This window comes from Grampus griseus, assembly GCF_964374135.1.
Source record: "Grampus griseus genome assembly, chromosome: X".
Taxonomy (NCBI): domain Eukaryota; kingdom Metazoa; phylum Chordata; class Mammalia; order Artiodactyla; family Delphinidae; genus Grampus; species Grampus griseus.
Window position 1 is genome coordinate 18,266,570 of NC_138999.1, and position 24,068 is coordinate 18,290,637.

A 24,068-nucleotide genomic window follows, 5' to 3' on the forward strand; every position below is an offset into this window, starting at 1 on the left:
CGCATCCTGAAAAATCTGAAATAGGACAGCAAGGACAAAATTCTCTTTACTAGATAGTTACAGGGAGAGAAGTAGAGAATGCTCAGCCAGTAATGTATCTTTTCCTCTCTCACACCCTCAGTTATGAAGTTAATTGAACTTTCCTAGGGCAGGAATACCACTGAGTAATTATTTCTTTTGAATGATAGTGGGCACCAGTACAAACAACTGGCTTCTCACGTAAGAGGCAGTAAACTTTGGTCTTGCTCTTCTTAGCAATATCTACTAGCCTATACCAGGAATTCCATGCAGTGTGTTTGTGTGTGTTTGTTTGTTTGTTTGTTTTGCTGGAGACTGTAAAAGTAAAGTTGGGAATTAGCATGGCTTCTGGAGAATAGTAGAAAAGCCAAGTTGCAGTTTCCTAAAATATGAATATTGGCAGCACATGTCAACTTTGAAAGGAACTGGTCATAGGCACAGAGTACAGAGGTAATCAATAGCACTTCCCTGGTGTAAGTTCCCAATGTTAAATTTATAGTCTTAGACCATTTTTTTCTCCCCCTGGTATCTGAGAATATCTGGGGTTTGGCAAATATATTCTCAAAGGTCTGTAGTAACTTATCCTTTTAGAACAGGCCCACAGGAGGTAACCAGGAGCAGGGGGCGGGGGGGAGTAGGGAATTATTATTTAATGGGTTCAGAGTTTCTGTTTCCGATGATGGAAAATTTCTGGAAATAGACAGTGGTGATGGTTACATACCATTGTGAATGTACTTAATGCCACTGAACTGTACACGTTAAAATGGTTATTTTTTAATAATATTTATTTATTTGGCTGTGCCGGGTCTTAGTTGCAGCACGCAGGATCTTCGTTGTGGCATGTGGGATCTTTAGTTGCAGCATGCGGGATCTTTTTATGTTATGTATATTTTACCACCATTTTTTAAAAAAACTGGTCCATAGGGACTTCCATTTCCAGCAATATAGCATATTAGTCATCCTGAAAAAACCCTCCTGGGACAAAAATACATAAAGCATTGGATAAAGTACTGTAAATATTTCATAAGTGTGTAGTAGAGGTAGTGGAAAGTAAGGGAAATCCTCAGAGGTTTTTGTTTTCTTTTTTTTAAAGGCAAGATGAAAAAACATAAATCCAGAGAGGTGAGATCTAAAGTTGGTGTCTGCCCTGCTGTCATCTGCTGACCTTAGCTATATGAGTGGGCCTTCAGTAGGGGTAGAAGATAAAGCTCAGAGACTTGGAAACTGGACCCTTGGTGAATGAACTAGAACAGACCAACCACTCCCAGAATGTGACCTTAACGAAACTTGCCTCTCTTGGCCTTGGCTATAAATAGAGGAGAAAAAAAGTCTCCCATGTAGTTTTCTGATTACAAACTGGACTCTAGTAGGTTTGAAGCCCATACGTCTTGGTCATTCCTATTGCTCCCAGATCAGTCTTCTTTTCTACCACCTTTTTTAAAATTTGAAAAATTATCATAGATCAATTTTTGGGGTAGAACACCCCAATTCATTCACCTGTTCTTCATATGATATATTTTTCAGACCTCTTATCCCCCTAACAGTATCCCTTTGGGTATTTTCTAGCTTGTTCCAGTATCTCCTTAAGGAGATAGTCATAATGGAAAATAGTAACAGATTTAGCTCAACCGACAGACTAGAATGGAACTATTACCACTCATGATTGACATTTTGGTTATCTACCACTGAATAACAAATTAGCCTAAAACTTAGTGGCTTGAAATGACAACAGTTATCATCTCACTGTTTCTGTGGGGCAGGAATTTGGTTGTGGCTTAGCTGGGTCCTCTGGCTCAGGGTCTCTCACAAAGTAGCAGTCAAGTTGTTGGCAGGGGCAGCAGTCATCTCAAGGCTCAACCAGGGAAGGATCTGCTTCAAAGCTCACTCTTGTGGTTTTGCATAGGATTTAGTTTCTTGAGGCTGTTGGTCTGGGGGCCTCAGTTCCTTGCTGTCTGTTGGCTGGAGGCCACCCTCAGTTCCTTGCCACGTGGGCCTTTCATCAGAGCAGCTCACAGCATAGTAATTTGCTTCATCAGAGTGAGAAAGTGAGGAGAGCCAGAGAGAGAGAAAGGAAGACAGAAGTCACAGTCTTTTATAACCTAATCATGGAAGTGACATTCCATCATTTTTACCATATTCAGTTTGTTAGAAGCATGTCACTAGGTCCAGCCCACACACAAAGGGAGGGGATTACACAAGGCGTGATTACCAAGAGGCAGTGACCATTGGAAGCCATTTCAGAAGCAGCCTACTACAACTGGACATCAACTTCTAATCTGAAACCTAAAATTGTGACCTACATTAAGGATTTAGATTTAAGTGACCCCAGGTTAGTGAGGTCCTTAGGTACTTGGAAAAGTAAATGCCAATTATCTCTGGAGAAACTTACCTCAAGCTCAGGTATTAAGTACTTCCACTAGATAGAGTTCCAACAAACATGAGTTTGCAATAAAAAAGAAAAAAAATGCAAGTCACCATGAATGACAATTAGCAGAAACAAAGAATCAGATCTGCCAATGCTACAGATACTGCAATTATCAGATACACAGTATATAACAAGCATGTTTAATCTGTACAATTAAAAATATGGCTAAGGAACAAGAGAAAGCAAAAAATAGTAAATCAGATTTGAAACAAAAACAAATATAATTTCTAGAAATGAAAAATAAAATAAAATAATTGAAATCAGAAAATCAATAGATGGGTCAAAACAGCAGATTAGACACAACTGAATGAAGTAAGATATAATGAACTGAAAGATAGATTTCAAGGAATTACCGGGACTTCCCTGGCAGTCCAGCAGTTAAGACTCCACACTTCCAATGCTATCCCTGGCTGGGAACTAGGATCCCACATGCTGTGTGGCACAGCCAAAAAAAAAAGAAAGAAAGAAAGAAAGAAATTACCCAGAATGCAGCAAGGTAAAGACATGGAAAATGTTAAAGGAAAATAGACATGGAGGATAGAGAAGCTGTTACATCCAATCAGACTTTCAAAATGAGATGAACAAGGGAGAGAGAACATTCAAAGAGAAGATGGCTGAGAATTTGCCAAGTTTGATGAAGATGACAAATCTTAAAATTCAGATGACAAATCTTAAACTGTGCTGGTCTTTCAGCTCCACACCCAGGCTTCTATTCCCTGTAAGGCAGCACTGGGGTTGGGTGTCCACAATGCTTTTCCAGGCTCTTCTAGCAGCTGGCTTCCTCCTAGGTTCCACCAATAAGAAATGCTGGTATGTGATCAAAAGGTAGGAGGAGGGTAACAGCAGGAGTTCCTCTTTCTCTCTCTCTCTCTCTCTCTCTCTCTCTCTCTCTTTTCTCTTCCTTTTACTCCTTCTGGTCCCAAGCCCTTAGCAACAGCCACCCATCCATCCCCAATAGCATAGCTGTTCCTGAGATGGTGGCCACCTGCTCCACCCTCCTAGGTTCTGGTAACATAACCTCCTCCTTTTGGTGCCTTGAACCCTAGGGATGTGCTAGCTATTAACACTTTCTGCTTTCTAATCTCCAGGCTACCTGACCTTTGTTCCTCTTTCAATCTCCCAATACACGTGTAGCCGATTCCCTTATCAAATCCTCTCTGTTTTGAAGTACCTAGCAGGGCTTTTGTTCTCCTGCCTGGACCCTGATTCATATGACGAATTCCAAGCAAGTTAGACAAAAGAAATCTACACCTAGACACACCAAAGTCAAACTCAGATCAGTAGAAAGAAACTAGAAAGAAGACAGATTGCCTAAAAGAAGTGACAGTTGGACTAACAATAGACTTCTCAACAGCAGCAATGGAAGCCAGAAAATAAGTCACATTCTCAAAATGCTGAATGAAAACAACTTTCAGTCTAGAATTATATGCCCTATAGAACTATTATCTACAAATAAGAGGGAAATCAAAATATGTTCAGAGAAGCAGTAAGAGATTAATTTTAGAGCCTGCTGAGTTAAATAACAGGGATGTACTTATGTTTAGTTTACGCCTTGGGATTTGGGCCCTCAACTTTGCCTTTGGAAGTCCAAAATAATAGACTTTATGAGAAGGCTTTAAGAAGAGAATTCCTAGGACTTCCCTGGCAGTGCAGTGGTTAAGACTCAGTGCTTCCAGTGCAGGGGCCGCGGGTTCGATCTCTGGTCAGGGCTGTGCGGTGCGGCCAAAAAAAAAAAAGTAGAGAATTCCTTATAGTTCTATGTCTAGGGAAGCTAAAATTAAAGAAAAATCTTATTGACAGTATCACTACAGACCACAAATCAGCATGCTTTTTCCTTTAAGGACCAGATAGTTAATATTTTAGGCTTTGTGGGCCATTAGGTCTCTGTCACAACTACTCAGATCTGTTGTTGTGATGCAAAGCTGCCAAAGGTAATGCAAACAAAGGAGCATGGCTGTTTTCCAATAAAACTTTATTTACAAAACAGGCAGAGGGCTGGATTTGATCCCCAGGCCATAATTTGACAATTCCTGCTACAGACTATGAACTATTTTCAGTAGTTGAAGATGATGGATTTTTCATATTTGCTGAAGCTATAAATCCTAGTTGTTAAGTTCCTTCTAGAAAATATGGTATTGAAAAACTTCCTGAATTGTATTCTGCTATGAACAAAAAGGCAATAGTATTGAATGTGCCATTATACCTTGGACATCAGACACTTGGATATGCAAAAATGACTATAAATCATATTTAAGTCTAACAGTATTGTAGATTAATAATGAATTCAACTCTGATTCTGTTCAATTGTTGAGAGATTGTTGAGGCCTCCCTCACACAGCTATCAACAGAATGCATTCTGACTGAAAAACTACTTGTAGGGTGGAAAATCAGTTTCAAAATGTGTCAATTGTTATGGATAATAGAACAAGCATGGTAAAGGCTAAGAGTGATTTAGGAATCATAAGCATACAGTGTTTTGTTCATATAACCTTCAGTACTGTAATCTGAAAGCAATTATAACTGTCTATAAGCAGAAAGATAGTGGGCCACTGCCTCATACTTCAGTCAAAGACAAAAATACATGATGTACAAAGGTTATTTTTTTTTCCTAGAAAAGTTTATTGAACATTATTCCTGCATCACACTTATTGAAAGAAAAACTTAATTTTCCCTGAAGGCACCCTGTCATTTCACATGATCTATACCCTAAAGTTTCTTGTATTAAAAATACAGGTTAGGGCTTTCCTGGTGGCGCAGTGGTTGGGAGTCCGCCTGTCGATGCAGGGGACACGGGTTCGTGCCCCCGTCCGGGAAGATCCCACATGCCGCGGAGCGGCTGGGCCCGTGAGCCATGGCCGCTGAGCCTGCGCGTCCGGAGCCTGTGCTCCGCAACGGGAGAGGCCACAGCAGTGAGAGGCCCGCGTACCGCAAAAAAAAAAAAAAACAAAAAAAAAACAGGTTAAATATGAGATTAGTAAACCGCAGCATATGAAAGTTCATGCTGAGCAAAAACAAGTCCAAAAAAAAAGCTACCATATATCAATAGAATAGTTCCTACAGTATTTGTTTCCTATGTAAATCATATTTGAATGCAATTTTCAGAACCATATTTAAATATATTTTGCAATTTGTTAACTGTAGGCGTCCACATTTTTCTTCCACCACATAATCTGTTCCTTTGATTAAGCTGGCAACATTTGCTAGGATCCACAAAATGCAGCAAGTTCACAGATATTTCTCAAGATTTGAGAAACCTGGTCCACCTTTAGTGTAGTTTCCTGAGATTTCTGCTCCGCTGAAGTTAAAACGAGGATTTTCTTTCTGGAAGCTTTTTCTGCATTTGGTCTTGCACCCAAGGATCAGCTGCATACTCAGATTCCAGAATAGAAGTCCAACAATTTGCTGCATCTCTCTTTGTAAGAACAATACGGACCATTTTTCTACCCTCCAGAGTCCACGGGTTCCCTCATCAGCTATTGTAGAATCAAAGAGTTTGCCCTTGAGGATCTCGTGGCCACCCACGGCCAGCGCCACATGCCGGCTCTGCGGGCCGCACTGGATATCCTGAGCGCGAGTGCCTGGCGACACCTGAACTTCAATGAACACCTCCTCCAAGATCTGGTACCACTGGCCCCACGGCGTTCTGCATGGAACCGCCCCACTGCGCTCCTCAAACAGGGCTGACACACTCCAGTCGCCTCCTGGCCCTGGTGGCCATCCAAAGGTTTTTGAATCGCCTTGTCATATATTTAACAAGATGTTTAAACAAGATGGAATAGCAGCTACTACGTGTTTAAAAGCCATCTAGAGCAAAACTAAAATAACATGCTTTTTAGATGAAAACAATGTGTCAACTTATTAAAACTGCTTGCAGAGAAAAATACTTTGCTTTCTGGAACCTGAGGAAGAAGTCATCAAACTGATGACTTCAGAGTACAAGTATTTCTTACATGACAGTGGCTGAAAAGATTCTCTTATCATTCTACTCCAGGAAGATGCTGAGACTGGTGTACATGAAATGAAACTGAAATATAAATGGAAAACCCCAGATGACTGGTTTCTTGAAGGCCAACTGTATTGCTCCTTTGCCGCAGTTTTAGAACCAAGGTTTAAGGACAAATTTTATTCACATGACCGTGTAAAGCAGCAGTTGCAGGCAAATATTGTGTGTGTGTGTGTGTGTGTGTGCGCGTGTGTGTGTGTGTGTGTGTATTTGGAGTAAAAAATATAAGCGTGGATAATACTTTCAGCAAAGATTCAAAAAAAATTTTCTTCACCTGGGACTAGAAGCTTCCGTCTGTGGGACTGCTTCAACCAAACTGCACCATCATCAGCAACCACACCAAGCTGAGGATATAAAATAGAGATGAGGGACTTCCCTGGCCGTCCAATGGTTAAGACTCAGCATTTCCACTGCAGAGGGTGTGGGTTCGATCCCTGGTTGGGAAACTAAGATCCCACATGCCGTGCGGCGCGGCCAAAAAAAAAAACCGACATGAGCCTTTATCTTAGTTAGTTCCTATTAAAGAGAAGGGAAAGCTTAATAATTTTGTGGCAGCATCAATACTAGCAGTATCCCATAATGGCAGCACTAACCAAACATTTTCTGTTACACTGCCCTCCATAGATGAAAGAGAGCATCTATTTATGTGGTAGATGGCACTACTGTTCAGTTCCAGGTATATTTTTCTCTACTTCTAGGTATACGGAGGATTACACTCCTTCTGCCCTTTAAATTAGGAACAGCTATTTCACTAGTTTTGGCTCATGAAGCTGGAGTGGAAGGAACGTGTGCATGTCTGGGCCATAGCATTTCGCAGCCAGTGGTAAACACTCTAGTCCTCTCTCTGCTGCATTAAATCCTGAGCCTCACTTTGAGAACTGGGCATGATAAAATGGAGTCTCCATCAGTCTACCAACCCCTGTTGGATATGCAGCACAAACAAAAAATAAATCTTTCTCATTTTAAGCCTGTGGGATTTTAGGGCTTATTTCCTAAGCATAACCTAGCTTATCCTGACTGGTGTAAGTTAGTGTCATAAACATATAGTATAATGACCCCAGAAGCAAACTATCAGCTTACATTGATGAGAAGTAAATACTCCTGAAGGGGATGTCAAACTCTAAAAATCTGAATACTTACATTTTAACAACAAAATTATAATATTTTAATATCTAATTTTTATATTTCATGTTGATTCTGGTATCTCAGAAGTTTATTATATAATGGTGATATTCTGCTTCAGCCAAATACTGATTTTTAACATGTAGCTGGTTTTTGTTTGTTTTCAGCCGTGCCATGTGGCATGTGGCATCTTAGTTCCCTAACCAGGGATCGAACCCGTGCCCCCTGCAGGGGAAGCATGGAGTCTTAACCACTGGACAGCCAGGGAAGTCCCTAACATGTAGCTGTTTTGCATTCAGCCAAAATGTATTTTTGGTGCCTCTCTAAAAAAATATACTAAATAGGGCTTCCCTGGTGGCGCAGTGGTTGAGAGTCCGCCTGCCGATGCAGGGGACACGGGTTCGTGCCCCGGTCCGGGAAGATCCCACATGCCACGGAGCGGCTGGGCCCGTGAGCCATGGCCGCTGAGCCTGCGCGTCCGGAGCCTGTGCTCCGCAACGGGAGAGGCCACAACAGTGAGAGGCCCGCGTACCGCAAAAAATAAATAAATAAATAAACAAACAAACAAATAAATATATATATATACACTAAATAAAAATGATATGAATAAAAGCCTGGCTGTGCGTCCTTCAAGTTAGTTACTTGACAGAAACCTGAAACTATTTGTAAATTAGGTCACATTTCTTCTAAGGAGGAATACCTTGATCTTATGGAATACAGGTGTTTTTTGCTGCCACCTTGCATCCTAGGTCTCGTCTCTTCTGCTGCCACCAGCTGGCTTCCACTACTGATAAATTCCAGAAACCAGCAGGATTCTATTCAGTGTTTTTTTTTTAATTGTGGGGGAAGGGAATGTATTTTTTTTTAATTAATTTATTTATTTTTGGCTGTGTTGGGTCTTCGTTTCTGTGCGAGGGCTTTCTCTAGTTGCGGCGAGTGGGGGCCACTCTTCATTGCGGTGCGCGGGCCTCTCACTTTCGCGGCCTCTCTTGCTGTGGAGCACAGGCTCCAGACGCGCAGGCTCAGTAGTTGTGGCTCACGGGCCCAGTTGCTCCGCGGCATGTGGGATCTTCCCAGACCAGGGCTCGAACCCGTGTCCCCTGCACTGGCAGGCAGACTCTCAACCACTGCACCACCAGGGAAGCCCCAGTGTTTTGTTTTGACTGCTGGGTCCCTGATGAGAACACCAAGTCAGTTGAACAAGTAAAATTTTAGGTTGGGAACAGAAAAACACAATCAACTCATTTCCTACATATTTTGGGTAATCAGCCACACAGTAACTGGTTTTTGTCCCAGCAAGTGGTCCAGACAAGGCTTCAGGCTAACAAAAGAGAAGACATTTTAATTCTTAAGTAAATTTTCTCATCCTAGGAAAGAACAGTGTTAAAAGCTACAGTCATTATACAAGAGCAAACAAAGGTCAGTTCAAATACAATAGTGTACCAACAGTCTTAGTGTAGTTTTAAGCTTTAATAACTTCAGAAGTACAAACTCTATGAACTTACACAAAACATCACTTGAAAAATAAAATTATTTAAATTTCTTTCATGCTTCTTTGGTCTCGGGAATTTTTGAATAATAAATGTAATTCCATTTTTTGTTTCAGTCAACGTTTGCCATCCTCAGGGGGACTAAAAAATTTGAAATTTAAAATTACTTGAAATTCACCAAATTAAATAGTGTAAAAGAAATTTAAATAAATTTTCAAGTGATGCTTTATGCAAGTTTTCGGCATTTATACTTCTGAAAGTATCAAAACCTAAAACTGCACTAAGACTTTCGGGAAACCTGTCCATGGAAAACTGTGGAGTCACAGGGTGCTTGAATATAAACTTTTATAATTATACCTAGCTTTGTCCAAAATAAATTGAAAGATTTTAAAACAACACATGTACACACATGTAGGCAAGAAGATGTAAAACTGAGTCATAAGGTTTCTTGAAGCTAGGGAGATACGGTGCTAAATTATTAAAACTTTAGGAAAAGTATGGGAGAGTGAGGCAAATGAGTAACAGTATCTGTCATACAGGTTCCTAGTATGACACTATATTTTTACTTTGAAGAAGGCTGAGGGTGCAGTTTTATTTGGGATACTTGTTCTTAAGCTAGTATTATGTTCTCAATATTTCGGTATTAGTATTACTATTGCTAATGATGATTTTCCAGAAAAGTAAAAACAAATAACTTTTAAAGACTTGGGCCTTAAGAAAATGCAAAAAACAAAGAAACAACAAACAAACAAACAAAACTCCATAAATACTAGTTTTCCTTCAGTGGTTCTCAGTCTTGGCTGCACAATGGAATGACCTGAATTTAAAAAATACTGATGCTTGGATCTCATTCTGAAATTCTGATTCAAGTGGTCTAAGCTAGAGAACAGGCATCAGGAATTTTTAAAGCCCCCTGGTGATCCTAATGTTACAGCCAAGGTTGAGAACCACTGCGCCAGGTCAATATATGATCAGGTACACGTCAACAAAAAAATATGTACAGATGTTCAGAACTTTTTTTTAATGTAGCACCAATCTCAAATTTTATAATGGAAGAGGTTGAGAAAAGAACCTAAAGCTCAAAAAAATCATGTTGAACGAAATAAGCCGGACACGAGAGTATACTCATTGTATGATTCTATTTACACAAAGATTTAAAAATTAGAAAAGGGGTGATGGGAGGGCGAGGAGAGGATTAACCGGGAAGCGAGCGAAGAAAACTTCTGAGATGGAAATGTTCTCTATTTTTATTAGGGTACACAGATATATAGTTATCAAAACTCATCGAAATAGTTGAGATCCGTATTATGTTTTCGCTATATGTAAATTACGCTTCAATAAAAAGAACGAATAAACATAATTAACTTAAATCTGGATACCTATGACAGAGTCTGAGCGGCGGAGACGATTATTATTTGGGATTACCCAAACCCCACTAGATTAAAAGGAAGCGCAAACCCCAGACCAGAACCGGAGAATGGAGAGCAGACAGCAGGGAGGGCCATAGCCTAAGAAATCGCTAGAGGGCTGGCAGCCGCAGTCTAGTTGATACCTAGACAGCGGCGCCCGAGTGCCCCGCTAAAATAAGCCCCCACGCCCTTTTCCGGTGCGCACACTGCCGTTCGTGCGACCCACCAGAAGGATCCGGAAGGAAACGACGCCACCACGAAAAAGGAGCCGGTGGCAGCTGGGTTTCTGCGCAGATGCTGGGGCTGTAGGCGCCGCGCGGCCGGCTGGTTGCGGCTCGCAGGGAGGACGCCGGCGCTCGCCTTCCCTCCGCTGCCCCCGCCGCTGCCATGATTCCGGTATCGCTGGTGGTGGTGGTGGTGGGCGGCTGGACTGCCGTCTACCTGACCGACTTGGTGTTGAAGGTGAGGGCCTCGGGCCTAAGGCCCAAGCCCGCGGTGCCAGGGCCGGGGCGCAAGGCCCTAGGCCTTTTCTCTTCCCCTGCCTTGTGCCTTCCGGGCTGAAAGCCGTGCGACCGGAACCCACGTGCGGCCTTCCGCGTGGCGCCCGGTCCCATGGAGTAAATAAAGCACGGCTGGCCGCGGGAGGGGTGTGGCGGCCTGCGCAGCTGCCGCAGTATCATTGCGGGGCTTTGCAGGCCCCGCAGCCTTCGGGTCCTGCCCGGGAGGCGCCGGTAGTGGGTTCGGGAGGGGCGGGGCCCTGCCAAACCCCGCGGCGTTGCACCTGGGAGGAAATAAAATATCCTCCTGGGAAAGACTTTGTTTGCCCTCTTTGTCTTTAAGGCCACGACCCTCCAGAGACTGGTATTGGAATGAATCTAAATCAAGTTGTGATTTACATCAGTGGCCTCAAACTTTAAAGTGCTTATGACCATCTGGGGTTCCAGTTAAAATGCACATTCTGATTCAGCAGGTCTGGGGCGGGGGCCTAAGATTATGCATTTTTAACCAGTTCCCAAGTGCTACCAATGCTGCCAATCTACAGACCATACTTAAAAGTAGCAAGGCTTTAGATAACTAGTTTCTGACTACTCGAATTCTAATTTGTATCTTAGACGCCGTTTCTTCACACTAACCCCGCTTAATACTCCCACCCCCGCCCCCCACACACACCCTGGGTGCACGGTCCATTCTTATTTGGGTAGCAGATATTATGGACAGTTGTCTGACCACATGCTTCAGGCACCCTTTCGGAATTGCATACTGGGGGTGGGAGTATTGTATGCGTGGAATAAAATCATGTAAATTCTCAAATATTTAATGAAAATTCCAATTATGACTAGTAAAACCTTCATGTTATGAATACTGTTTTAAATAGAGTACTGTAGTTTAGTATTGTGTGGTTTAGGCTTAACAGCAAAATGATAACTTTTGTTGCATTCAAACTTGCAAAGTGAGGAGATTATACAGTTGAATCCTTAGAGCAGTCCTTAGAGCTGTGCTCTCCCACTTCCTATCCATTGAGAGCTTGGGCAGATTACTCTCTGTTCCTCCATTTCTTCATCTTTAAAATAGGCATAATAAATGTAAAGCTCTCCTGAGATTATAGAGAGGATTTCATTAATTCATCCACATAGAGCCTTGCTACTCAACCTGAGATTCAAGGACCAGCAGCACTTGGCATCATCTGGGAGCCTGTCAGAAATGTAGAATCTCAGGCCTCATTCCTGACCCACAGAATCCGAATCTGCATCCTCATAAGATCCCCAGGTGCTTTCTCTGCACATACTTGGCACGGTGCTTAGCATGTCATGAGCAGTACAGGCCACTGCTGGTTTAAACAGTGATTTTGTTGTTTGGAAAAAACAAAGCCGCGTGATTTCTTCATGTTGCATGGGTGACAAAAATCCAAAATAAAAATAATTTTTCAAATCTCTATAGTCTCTGGTCCAGTGTGTGAGGTGATCAGGATGTCACTTTAATTTCAGTAACAGCTCCTAACTTGCTAAGAGAGCACTATTCCTTGAGCGAAAGACGGATCTCTCATTCAGAGTATCCGCTTGGGGAATGGAGAGACCTCAGGTTTTAGGAGCCTGCACCTTCAGCTTCTCTGCTTCTAACTTGGTCTGCTGTTCCATCCTTGGTTTGTCTAGGATTTCCTCAGTAGACACCTGGAGGGGTGTGCCACTCTCCTTTTCCACGTCCTAGAAGACAAGCAGGTTTAATAACTTCACCTGAAGATTGAGAGCAGAGAGCATTATGGATCCAAAGGCAAACAGATACCTATATTCAGACTCAGGTCATTTTATGACTGTGACAGGGCTGAAATATCCTTCTAGATAAGTTTCTCAAATGGATGGGCATCTGTATGACAAAATACTTACCATACTTACTGTAAGAGGTAAGAGGTCAGTGGCAGTGTATGTAAAACAGCCTTATGTTATCCAAAATCTTACATTACTCAAGGACTTCAAACTTCCCTAAAGATAAAACTCTTTGCTAGGCTGCGAATAAGCAGCTATCTCCCCAACAGTGAAGAATGTAAGAAGTTACTGAGACCAAGGTGGCTTTAGATAAGTTTTGTACTTTTTCATGGTCAAATTCAGCCTAATTTCTTAGGGTTGTTGCTCAGAAGAGGATAGAAAGCACCAATTCCAGCTAACCTGTCCCCTCTGTTGGATTGGCTGGGGGTCTTTTTTAATTACAACAAAAGACCTCTTTCTCTGGTAACAAGGCTTCTAGACCTGTGCTGTCCAGTATGGTAGCCACTAACTACATGTGGCCATGTAGCATTTGAAATGGGGCTAGTCCGAATAGAGATGTGCTGTAAGTGTAAAGCTGACACTGAATTTCAAAGACTTAATGCGTAAGTAAGTAAATAAATAGAATGTGAGGTGTTTCAATATATTAATTATATTCTGAATGATAATATCTTGATATTTTGAGTTAAAAATACATTTAAATTAATCTCTGTTTCTGTTTGCCTTTTAAAATTCGGCTACTAGAAAATTAAAAATTACATATGTGGCTTGCACTTATAGCTCCCATTATATGTCTGTTGGACAATGCTGTTCTAAGCAAAGGCCAGCAAACTTTTTTGCTCGTGGGCCGTAGTTTGCCAGACCCTGACTTCAGCACATCAGCCAATCCAAGACTCTTACTTTAATATCCTGAAGAATAAACATAAAGCTTTAAAATTATAAACATTTGATTAGTCAGTATCTTGCTTTCCTGTAGAAAACACTTTTATTTTCTTAAGCCTTATAAATTATTCTTCAAAATTCAGTGATGTGGAACTTTTCTTTCTCTCTTAGTCATCTGTGTATTTTAAGCATTCTTATGAAGACTGGCTGGAAAACAACGGATTGAGCATCTCCCCTTTTCACATAAGATGGCAGACTGCTATTTTCAATCGTGCGTTTTACAGTTGGGGACGGCGGAAAGCAAGGATGCTTTACCAGTGGTATTCTTTACTTTCTCTTTTTGGTTTAAATTAATCATTTGTGATCATGAGAAATACTTGTTAAATGAACTGTTTCCATCATTTTCAATTTATTGAGTTTTAAAATGTTGACAATGTAAAAACTTTCTGGCTTTATATAAATTCATGGGATTGCATCATTGTGCTTTTGCATACATTCAAAATCAAGGTTCTGTGTCTTGATCTGGGTGGTGGATACATCGGTATACATATGTAAAAATTCAATGAGCTGTACGCTTCAGACTTAGGCACTTTGTGTAAGTTATACACCAATAGAAAGGCAAAAAGCATATGGAGCATTTTCCACCAGGAAAATAATCCTGGAGAATTCTCTCCCCCATCATGACACATAGAAACAAGGGTCCTGGGAGTCATAGGGCTCCCAAAAGTCTGCCGGCTTTCCTCTATAAGTCTTCTGTGATACCCATCCAGGGCAAGGATATTTAAAATACTTATCATCCAGTAAGGCATACACACAAACCAATCAGGAAAATGGCCAGCCAGGTTACAGCAGCAGGGTCCTGGAGCCCTCTGGCTATACCAGGCATATCCCTTTAATTTAAAATATTTTTAAAATCATGGTTTATAGTGTTTATGGTTAGGGGGTTTACAATGATCTCTGGGACACCCTAGAGACTGACAGTTTCTGTACTTGACAGAATTTCTAATATGGCAGTAGGGGGCCTTTGTCGAAATTCCTTTCTGTTAAAAATTTAACTCCAACTAGAGTAGGGCTAAATATAAACGATCAGGTCATCAAAAAGCAGAAAATGTAGCAGCAAATCAAAGCAAACAAAATAGAAATAATAAAGATAAGAACAGAAATAAATGAAATAGAAAGTATACAGTAGAGAAAATCAGCAAAGCCAAAAGTTGGTACTTTGAAAAGATTAATAAAATTAATAAAACCCTACCATGACTGATCAAGGAAAAAAGCAAACAAAATAACTAAAAATCAGAATTGAAAGGAGAAACATTACTATAGATTCTGAGACTTGTTTTATTTTATTTTTATTTATTTATTTATTTATTTTTTGGCCACACCATACAGCTTCTGGGATTTTAGTTCCCCAACCAGGGATTGAACCCACGCCCTTGGCAATGAGAGAATGGAGTGAGACTCATTTTGAAAAATGAAACTATTGTGAACAGTTGTATACCTGTAAATTTGACTATTTAGATGAAATGGACAAATGCCTTGAAAGACACAACTTATCAAAAAGTTAGAAAATATAATAGATTATTCCCAACTATAGAGGAGTGATTTCTAATTTCTAATTATTAAAACAGTAGAAGAAAGAAACTGTTGTTAAGTTTTACCATGTTAATATTTAAGCTCATTACAAAATTCAAGTAAAATAAAATGCAAACAAAAGAATCGGTAGATGAAAAAGAATGATGTCTATAATGTGAAAAGAGCTTTCATAACTACATGAGAACAAGATCAAAACAATGCTATGTAAATGAGCAAAAAAATATGAGAGGAAACAAACTTTTTATTGGGAACAACATTCAGCCTCTTCAGTTATGAGAGAATTGTAAATTATAACTGCTTAAAGAGACTAGTGCCCATGCTTCAGTCAAGTATCTGAACTTCAAGTAGGAGAAAGAAGCAGAGTTATTGAAATTTTTAGACATTGTTTTGAAGCTATGAAAGGTGGCTGGTTAATGAATTTTTTAGGCCATGAATTGTGAGGAATTGTACATTTATGTAATTTTTTTCCTCTTGACAGGTTCAATTTTGGAATGGTGTTTGGTGTAATTGCTATGTTCAGCTCTTTTTTTCTTCTGGGGAAAACGCTGATGCAGACTTTAGGCCAAATGATGGCTGACTCTCCCGCTTCTTATTCTTCCTCCTCTTCTTCCTCCTCTTCCTCTTCCTCCTCTTCCTCTTCTTCCTCCTCCTCTTCATCCTCTTCCTCTTCCTCACTTCACAACGAACAGGTGCTACAAGTTGTGGTAAGTGCCTTCTTATTGCTTTAAGTAGCTTTGTTGAAACATAGATATAAGAAATTTCTTCTGGATAGCATAATTCCTATCCATAATATAAATATGAAATAAATGAAAAGTCTCACAATTTCTCAAATTACTTGCTTAAACAAAATAATTAGTAAGAGTATAGCAAAGAATTGTTGCAATGTGTAGTAGTAGTAGTAATAATAGAACAAATGGACCACCACTAAGACTGTCAACAGTTACACAAGTATTCGATTTAATTCATGTTGTCTTTTTTTTCAGTGCAAGGTTTTTTTTAAATTGAAGTATAGTTGCTGTACAATATTATATAAGTTGTGGGTGTACCATATAGTGATTCGCAATTTTTTAAAGTTATACTCCGTTTATAGTTATTATAAAATATCGGCTCTATTCCCTGTGTTGTAAAATATATACTTGTAGCTTGTTTTATACCTAACTTGGTAATTCATGTTGTCTTCTTGAGGTGTTGAATAATTGTTACTGTCAAGGAATAAGCATACTGATTTAAGATCTCTATAATGTAGAAATAAATTGCATCTTAATCCTATGCAAAATGTTCCCGTTTCTTCTTCATGGCTTTCAGATTCTTAAGCAATAATATCCTTTTAATTAAAGGTAAAAGACCTTTTGAATGATCACTGTGATTTCTTGATATGAAGAATAATGTGCTGAGTTGTACTCCTTTGACTGTAAGCTACTTAAAATAATTCCCACTTTAAAGCACATGTGTAGACCAATACCTTATCAATTCATGTTTCCAGAGTTTGAAAGGGTGCTTTACCACTGACTAACTTCAATTTTAAATTTTTTACGTTAATAGTTTCCATTTCCGTGAGTCATGGACGTTATGTTTTTAATCGTGTTCTTATTAATGAAATAGACTATATGAGTTAGTGACTTTTTTTTAAATTGAAGTATAGTTGATTTACAGTATTATGTTAGTTTCAGGTGTACAGCATAGTGAGTCAGTATTTTTGCAGATTAAATTCCATTGTAGGTTATTACAAGATAATGGGTGTAATTCCCAGTGCTATACAGTATATCCGTGTTACTTATCTATTTTACTTTATTTTATTTTTATATCTTTATTGGAGTATAATTGCTTTACAATGTTGTGTTAGTTTCTGTTGTACAACAAAGTGAATCAGCTATAAGTATACAGATATCCCCTCCCTCTTGAGCCTCCCTCCCACCCTCCCTATCCCACCCCTCTAGGTGGTCACAAAGCACCAAGCTGATCTCCCTGTGCTATGCAGCTGCTTCCCACTAGCCATCCACTTTACATTTGGTAGTGTATATATGTCAATGCTACTCTCTCACTTCATCCCAAATATACAAACTGTATAGTAGTTTGTATCTGTTAATACCCCTTATTTGTCCCTCCCTTCTTCCTTTTCCCCTTCGATAACCACAGGTTTGTTTTCTATATCTGTGAGTCTGCTTCTGTTTTGCATATACATTCATTTGTATTATTTTTTAGGTTACACATATAAGTGATAGTATACAGTATTTGTCTATCTCTGTCTTATTTCACTAAGCATAATATTCTGTACGTCCAACCACATTGCTGCAGATGGCAGTATTTCATTCTTTTATGTGGCTGAGTAATATTCCAGTGTATGTATGTATATGTATATATATATATATATATATATGTATGTACATCTTCTTAATCCATTTGTCTGATGGGCACTTGGGTTGTTTCCATGTCTTGGCTATTGTAAATAGTGCTGCTATGAACATTAGAGTGCATGTATCTTTTCGAATTAGTGTTTTTGTTTTTTTCATATATATACCCAGGGGTGGGATTGCTGAATCATATGGTAGTCCTATTTTTAGCTTTTTAAGGAACCTCCATACTGTTTTCCATAGCGGCTGCACTAATTTACATTCCCACCAACAGTGCACAGGAGTTCCCTTTTCTCCACATCCTCGCCAACATTTGTTATTTGTAGACTTTTTGATGATAGCCATTCTGACAGGTGTGAGGTAATACCTCATTGTGGTTTTGATTTGCATTTCTCTAATAATTAGCAGTGTTGAGCATCTTTTCATGTGTTAGCTATCTGTATGTCTTCTTTGGAAAAATGTCTATTCAAGATTGACAGATTTTTTTTTAACTCATCTCTTTGTGGCCTCTACTAGCTGTGGCACTATGGGAAGATTACAAGTCATTTGTAGCAAAACATAAAGAATCTCTCCTATGGTAATAGCTCTTTCTTAGAGGTTAGAAGGATTCAGGTGGGTGAGGCCTCAGACGAGATGATTTATTTCTTCAGCAAACATTTACTGAGTGTAGTCTGCCTACTGGCCTTGTGCTTAGTCCTGCTTATACAGGGAACAAAATCCAATCCTAGCACTTACAGAGCTTTTAGTCTAGAGGGAGAGCTGCTATGATTTTCTGCAGTTGGACAGAGTACAAGGTGCTGCGGGAACAAAGACAAGCCCTGCTGAGGTGTGCCTGGTACTGGGAAGAGAGTAGAGGAGAAGGGAAGGGAAGGAGAGTCCACATAGCCTGGGAAAGGAAGATGGCAGTTGAGCATGCCAGAAACAGAGGGAACCATATAACATGGAAAGGCAGAGGGAATAATAATACTAATAATAAAACCTAGTTAGGGGCTTCCCTGGTGGCACGGTGGTTAAGAATCTGCCAGCCAGTGCAGGGGACACAGGTTCGAGTCCTGGTCCGGAAAGATCCCACATGCCACGGAGCAACTAAGCTCATGCACCACAACTACTGAGCCTGCGTGCCGCAACTACTGAAGCCCGTGCGCCTAGAGCCCGTGCTCCGCAACAAGAGAAGCCACCGCAATGAGAAGACCACACACCGCCACGAAGAGTAGCCCCCGCTCGCCGCAACTAGAGAAAGCCCGCACGCAGCAACGAAGACCCAATGCAGCCAAAAATAAATATAAATTAAATAAATTTATTTTTAAAAAATACTAGTTAATATGCAATGCTTCCCATGTGAGGTTTTTTGTGCCTATTTTATTTTATTCCTGCAGCAATGTAGAGGTAAGCATTGTTGTTATCCCTGATTCACAGATGAGAAAACCAAGGCACAGAGCTGTTAAGTCACTTGCCTGTGATCACAGCTAGTAAATGGTGGGTCCATCACTCACCCACCACTGACCTCAGAGCCTGTGCACAGTATGCTCTACTCTCTTAAAAAAGACCAGTAATTCCTCAAGGAACTATAAAGTAACTTTGACCTGTATCTAAGAGGTATATGGTGGAAGGTATATGGTGTAGGAGATAAGATGGGAGATATAGGTAGGGTCTGTGTTATGAAGGGCCATTCTAAGAAGTTTTGATTTTATCTGTAGATAACAAGTCTATGCAAAATGGACTGGAGTAGGGTTTCACCGAAGATGGGGAGACCATTTAAGAGAGCATTTGGAATAATTCATGTTAGAAGTTATAAAGATCTTAACTAAATTAGTGGTAAGGAGAATGAAGGGGCTGGATTCAAGGGATCTTTTGCAGTGGAGTTCTCAGACCTCAGTCATTAATTGAATGTGAGGCTGGAGGGAGAAGAAAGTCGAGGATGACTCTCAGGCTGCATGGCTGTTTATTGTTTGCCAAGAAAGAGGATAGTAGAGAAAGAAGCAGGCTTGGAGAAAATATGATCACTGGCCTGTCTGCCTGCTAGGATTAGAATGGCAAAAGGGTTTTTGGGGGGTTTTTGGTTTTATTTCAGTTTAACAAGTTTGTTTGTGTTTTTGTTTTTTTTTTAAAGACACATTTATTCAGTGTCACATTTATTCAGACTATTACATTTAGCAGTCAACAGCGTGGGTACAAAGAAAAATCTATATTAAAACGCTTTGTTGGAATGCTTTACACTTTCCACAGAATAGAAGCTAAAATAATCTATTATACAATTAGTCACAAATATAGTCCTTGGGGTATTTTTGCCCATACACAGGAGTATTGTCTAAAACAGGGGTACCCAACTCCTGGGCCGCGGACCACTACTGGTCTGTGGCCTGTTAGGAACCGGGCCGCACAGCAGGAGGTGAGTGGCAGGCGAGTGAGCGAAGCTTCATCTGCCACTCCCCATCGCTCGCATTACCGCCTGAACCATCCCCCCCCCCCACAATCCATGGAAAAATTGTCTTCCACGAAACCAGTCCCTGGTGCCAAAAAGGTTGGGGACCGCTGGTCTAAAACATGTCTTTGTAGCAACTAGGCCCTGCCACCTCTGTGCTTGGCTGAGTTCCCAAATTTGTTGTAACCTGTAGCTTCCCTGTCACTTCTCTGGCTCTCCTCTCCTGCTAAGCTTTGTTTCCTGGCAGTAATTAAAACCTCCTGCCATAGCCACCTTGGTTTCGTGGTTTGGCAAAGTATTGGCCTCATCCCCCATAGGGGCCAGAACTTCTGCCTCCAAAGTTTCCTCCTTTCATGGGTCCAAAATTTGAACATTGATTGTTGTAATTGCCAAAATCATTGTAGCTTCCGCCGCCTCCAAAATTGCTTCCGTCATTACCAAACAAACCCATTATAGCCATCCCCACTGCCACCATATCCCCCACCACGGCTGCCACCAGAGCCACCTCGGCCACTGAAGTTTCCTCCACGACCAAAGCTGTCATTCCCACCAAAACCCCCTCCACGACCACGACCAAAGTTTCCAGAAACACCTTGCTCTCTTTGGCTGGATGAAGCACTAGCCATCTCTTGCTTAGATAGGGCTTTTCTTACTTCACAGTGTGGTATTTCTGAATGACAGTCTTGTCTGCAGAGTCATGGCCATCAAATGGTACAAAAGCAAAGCCTCTCTTTTTGCCATTGCCTCAGCCAGTCACTTTTTTCCCCATACTATTCAAAATAATCTCTTAGATGATGTTCTTCAGTGTCTTCTTTAATGCCACCAACAAAAATCTTTTTCACAATTAAGTGGGCACCAGGTCTTTGAGAATCTTCTCTTGAGACGGCCCTCTTTGGTTCCCCAACTCTTCCATCCACCTCGTGTGGCCTTGCCTTCATGGTTGCATCCACCTCCTCGACAGTGGCATACATGACAAACCCGAAGCCTCTGGAGCGCCTGGTGTTTGGATCCCTCGTTACCACACAGTCTGTGCGCGTTCCCCACTGCTCAGGTGGCTCCTCAGACTCTCACTGGTTGTTTCAAAGCTGAGACCTCCAACGAAGAGCTTCCACAGCTGTTCGGGCTCTTTGGGAGACTCTGATTTAGACGTGACAGCAGTGGGGCTGGGGAGACTTTAATGATGCTTACTCAGCGGCGTCCACGAGCAGAAACAAAGCTAACAAAGTTTTTAAAATTTTTTTATTTGATAAATTTGACATGTTACTGTTTGCAAATTTAAGGTGTACAGCAATGTACACCTTATGTACTTTCATACATTTATTGTAATATGATTGCCATTGGAGCAATATTTATCACATTATAGTACAATTTTATTGATTGTATTCTTTATACTGTGCATTAGATCTCTGTAGCTTATTTACTACTTGTTACAAGTTTGTACCCTTAAATACCGTCACTCATATCCATCCCATCCCCTGGTAACCACCATTTTACTCTCTGTTTTTTAATAGATTTGACTTTTTTAGATTCCATATATAAGTGATATCATACTGTACTTGTATTTCTCTGATTTATCTCTCTTAGCATCATGTGCTCAAGGTCTATCCATGTTGTTGCAAATGGGAGGATATCTTCCTTTCTCATAGCTGAGTAATGCATTGTTTATGTACATGTACCACATTGTTTTTATCCATTCATCTGTTGGTGATCATTTGGGTTGTTCCCATAATCTTGGCTATTGCGAATAATGCTGTGATAAACAGAGATATGCATATATCTCATTGAAATATTTTCATTTCCTTTGGGTATATACCCAGAAGTGGAATTGATGGATCATACCTTAGATGTATTTTTAACTCTTTGAGGAACCTCCATATTGTTTTCCATAGTGGTTGGACTAATTTATATTTCCACCAGCAGTGTGTAAGGGTTACCACATCCTTGCCAGCACCTGTGTTGTCTCTTTTCTTCTTGATGATAGCCATTCTAACAGGTGTGAGGTGGTATCTCATTGTGGTTTTGATTGGCATGTCCCTGATGATTAGCGATGTGGAGCATCTTTTCATGTGCCTTTTGACCATTTTGCTGTCTTCTTTGGAACTACTAAATAGTAGTTCTGTCCATTTTTTAATCAGATTGTTGGGCGGGGGGTTGTTTGTTTTGTTAGTTCTTTATATGTTTTGGATATTAACCGCTTATCCAGTATATGGTTCGCAAAACTTTTCTCCCATTCTGTAGGCTGCCATTGGTTGTTTCTTTTGCTATGCAGAAGCTTTTGAGTTTGATGTAATCCCATGTGTTGATTTTTGCTTTTGTTGTTTGTGCTTTTGGCATCATGTCCAAAGAATCATTGCCTGAATGGTAAAGTGTTAATTTACAGAAGAAATTATTTCTTCTGTTTGCTTTTCAACTTACTCATAGAGCTTACAAAATATTGATTCAGTTAGGAGAGCCATGCTTTGGAACCATTAAGAAGTCAGCTGCCCTCTGTATATCTACCTGGCATGTTTTTGTTTAAGTTTGTTGTATCTCCTGACTTTGATATGAGCTCTTGTAGCTTAGAGCACATACTTTCTGTTTACTCTATAATTCCCTACAGCCTCATTCAGTATTAATTCCCCAAAACCTGGCACTCTATGTTATTGAGAGATCAGTATTTTGGTACATCTAATACCCTGTGTGATCACGGCTGAGACAGATGGGCAGTCGAGTATTGTTGCCAGCAAATAAGACCTACCATCTGTTGGTGTAGTCACATGGTCAAATCCTTACCTTATTTCATTATTACATCACTGAAATAATAAAGAGAAGAAATCAATATCCTATTGGATCAAGGCTACTGATTTTTTTGAAATAAAGGTAAGATAACCTGAATACTTTGTGATATAGAGGGAATGTATGAGTATTAATCTTAAGTACATAAATTTAGAGAGGAATCAGAGAAAAGGAAACTACAGGTCTGAACAGACAGATGCCTGACAACATGGGAATGGAGCAGATATGTAGAAAAAGGTACACTGATGTTCTTGAAAAGAGTTGCTTAGTAGAGTCTGAGTAGAGAGAACTTCAGATAATGAGCATCATAAAAATATCCTCTGACCATTTACTTCCACATCTGGGACTCTAGGTTAAGGAAACACTTCCAAATTATAGAAAAATTAGTATTCATCAAGCTGTTTATCCTAACATTTATTACTATGAAGAATTAGAAACAACCACAATATGTAATTGAAGAATGGTTAAATTATGAGATTGTCATTCAGTGAAATGTTATGAACACATTAAAAATGATGACTATGAAAGCTAGTTTCATAACTAGAGAAAGGACTCTTGGAATCAATGAATTTAGAAAGCAATCCAGGCAGCATGGTTTGAATCTCCTCTTCAGTTACTAAAAAAGGCTTAAAAGTGAAATTCCTTTGTTATACACAAAAATAAATGTGCAGTTGAATTAAAATTAAAATGTGAAATCATAAAAGACCTTGAAAGAAATAAAAACAGGTTTCTATTTATAGGAACACAGAATGAGAAAGACATATGCATAAAACTAATGGCAGAAACCATGAATATTGATAGATTTGACTACATAACATTTTTTATATAGCAAAAAACCAAAAGCAAAATAAAATTGAAAGGCAAAACTTGGGAATGCATCTGTAATGTGTATCACAGAGAATTAATAATTGATACTTGAAGCGATCTTACAGACAATAAGAAAAACATGAACACTCTAAGGAGAAAAAAATTGACAAGTCAGGAGTAGGCTACTCACAAAAGATCTATCAGTGGTCAAAAAGTAGGGGGAATATTCAGCTTAATAATCATCAAAGAAATAGAAATCAAACAATGGGATGCTTTTTATTCCTCTCAAATTGCAGATTTGAATAAAATGAGCTTACCCAAGGTTATTGAAGTGTCTGCCTTTGGAGAGCAGTTTGATATGTATCAAAGTCCTTTAAATTTTGTGTATAATTACCCTCTCTGTTAGGCGTAATGTTAAACAGTGGACAAGGATTATCTCCTGTAATCCTCAGAATTACCCTTTTATGTAAATGTGGTGATTTCCATTTTAATGATGGGGAAATTGAAGTACTG

General features: G+C 40.0%; 1 protein-coding gene and 2 pseudogenes across 5 annotated transcripts in view; 1 reads left to right on the plus strand and 2 right to left on the minus strand.

The window, feature by feature from the left end:
- Nucleotides 1–5,668: 5,668 nt before the first annotated feature.
- On the minus strand, nucleotides 5,669–10,856 carry LOC309839469 (nudC domain-containing protein 2-like; annotated as a pseudogene). Its single transcript has 2 exons — nucleotides 10,694–10,856; nucleotides 5,669–6,180 (listed from the first exon to the last, which is right to left on the minus strand). The product of its transcript is annotated as a nudC domain-containing protein 2-like (transcript).
- Nucleotides 10,751–24,068, plus strand: part of LOC309839192 (membrane-bound transcription factor site-2 protease) — a 39,305-nt gene continuing 25,987 nt past the window's right edge. For all 3 annotated transcript variants that reach the window (XM_082680840.1, XM_082680841.1, XM_082680839.1), the window contains exons 1-3: nucleotides 10,751–10,929; nucleotides 13,779–13,927; nucleotides 15,679–15,904. In XM_082680840.1, the coding sequence (XP_082536966.1) occupies nucleotides 10,855–10,929; nucleotides 13,779–13,927; nucleotides 15,679–15,904 (450 nt within the window). In that variant the 5' untranslated portion in view covers nucleotides 10,751–10,854. The remainder of the gene's footprint in view (nucleotides 10,930–13,778; nucleotides 13,928–15,678; nucleotides 15,905–24,068) is intronic.
- On the minus strand, nucleotides 20,224–21,912 carry LOC309839412 (heterogeneous nuclear ribonucleoprotein A1-like; annotated as a pseudogene). Its single transcript has 2 exons — nucleotides 21,908–21,912; nucleotides 20,224–21,136 (listed from the first exon to the last, which is right to left on the minus strand). The product of its transcript is annotated as a heterogeneous nuclear ribonucleoprotein A1-like (transcript).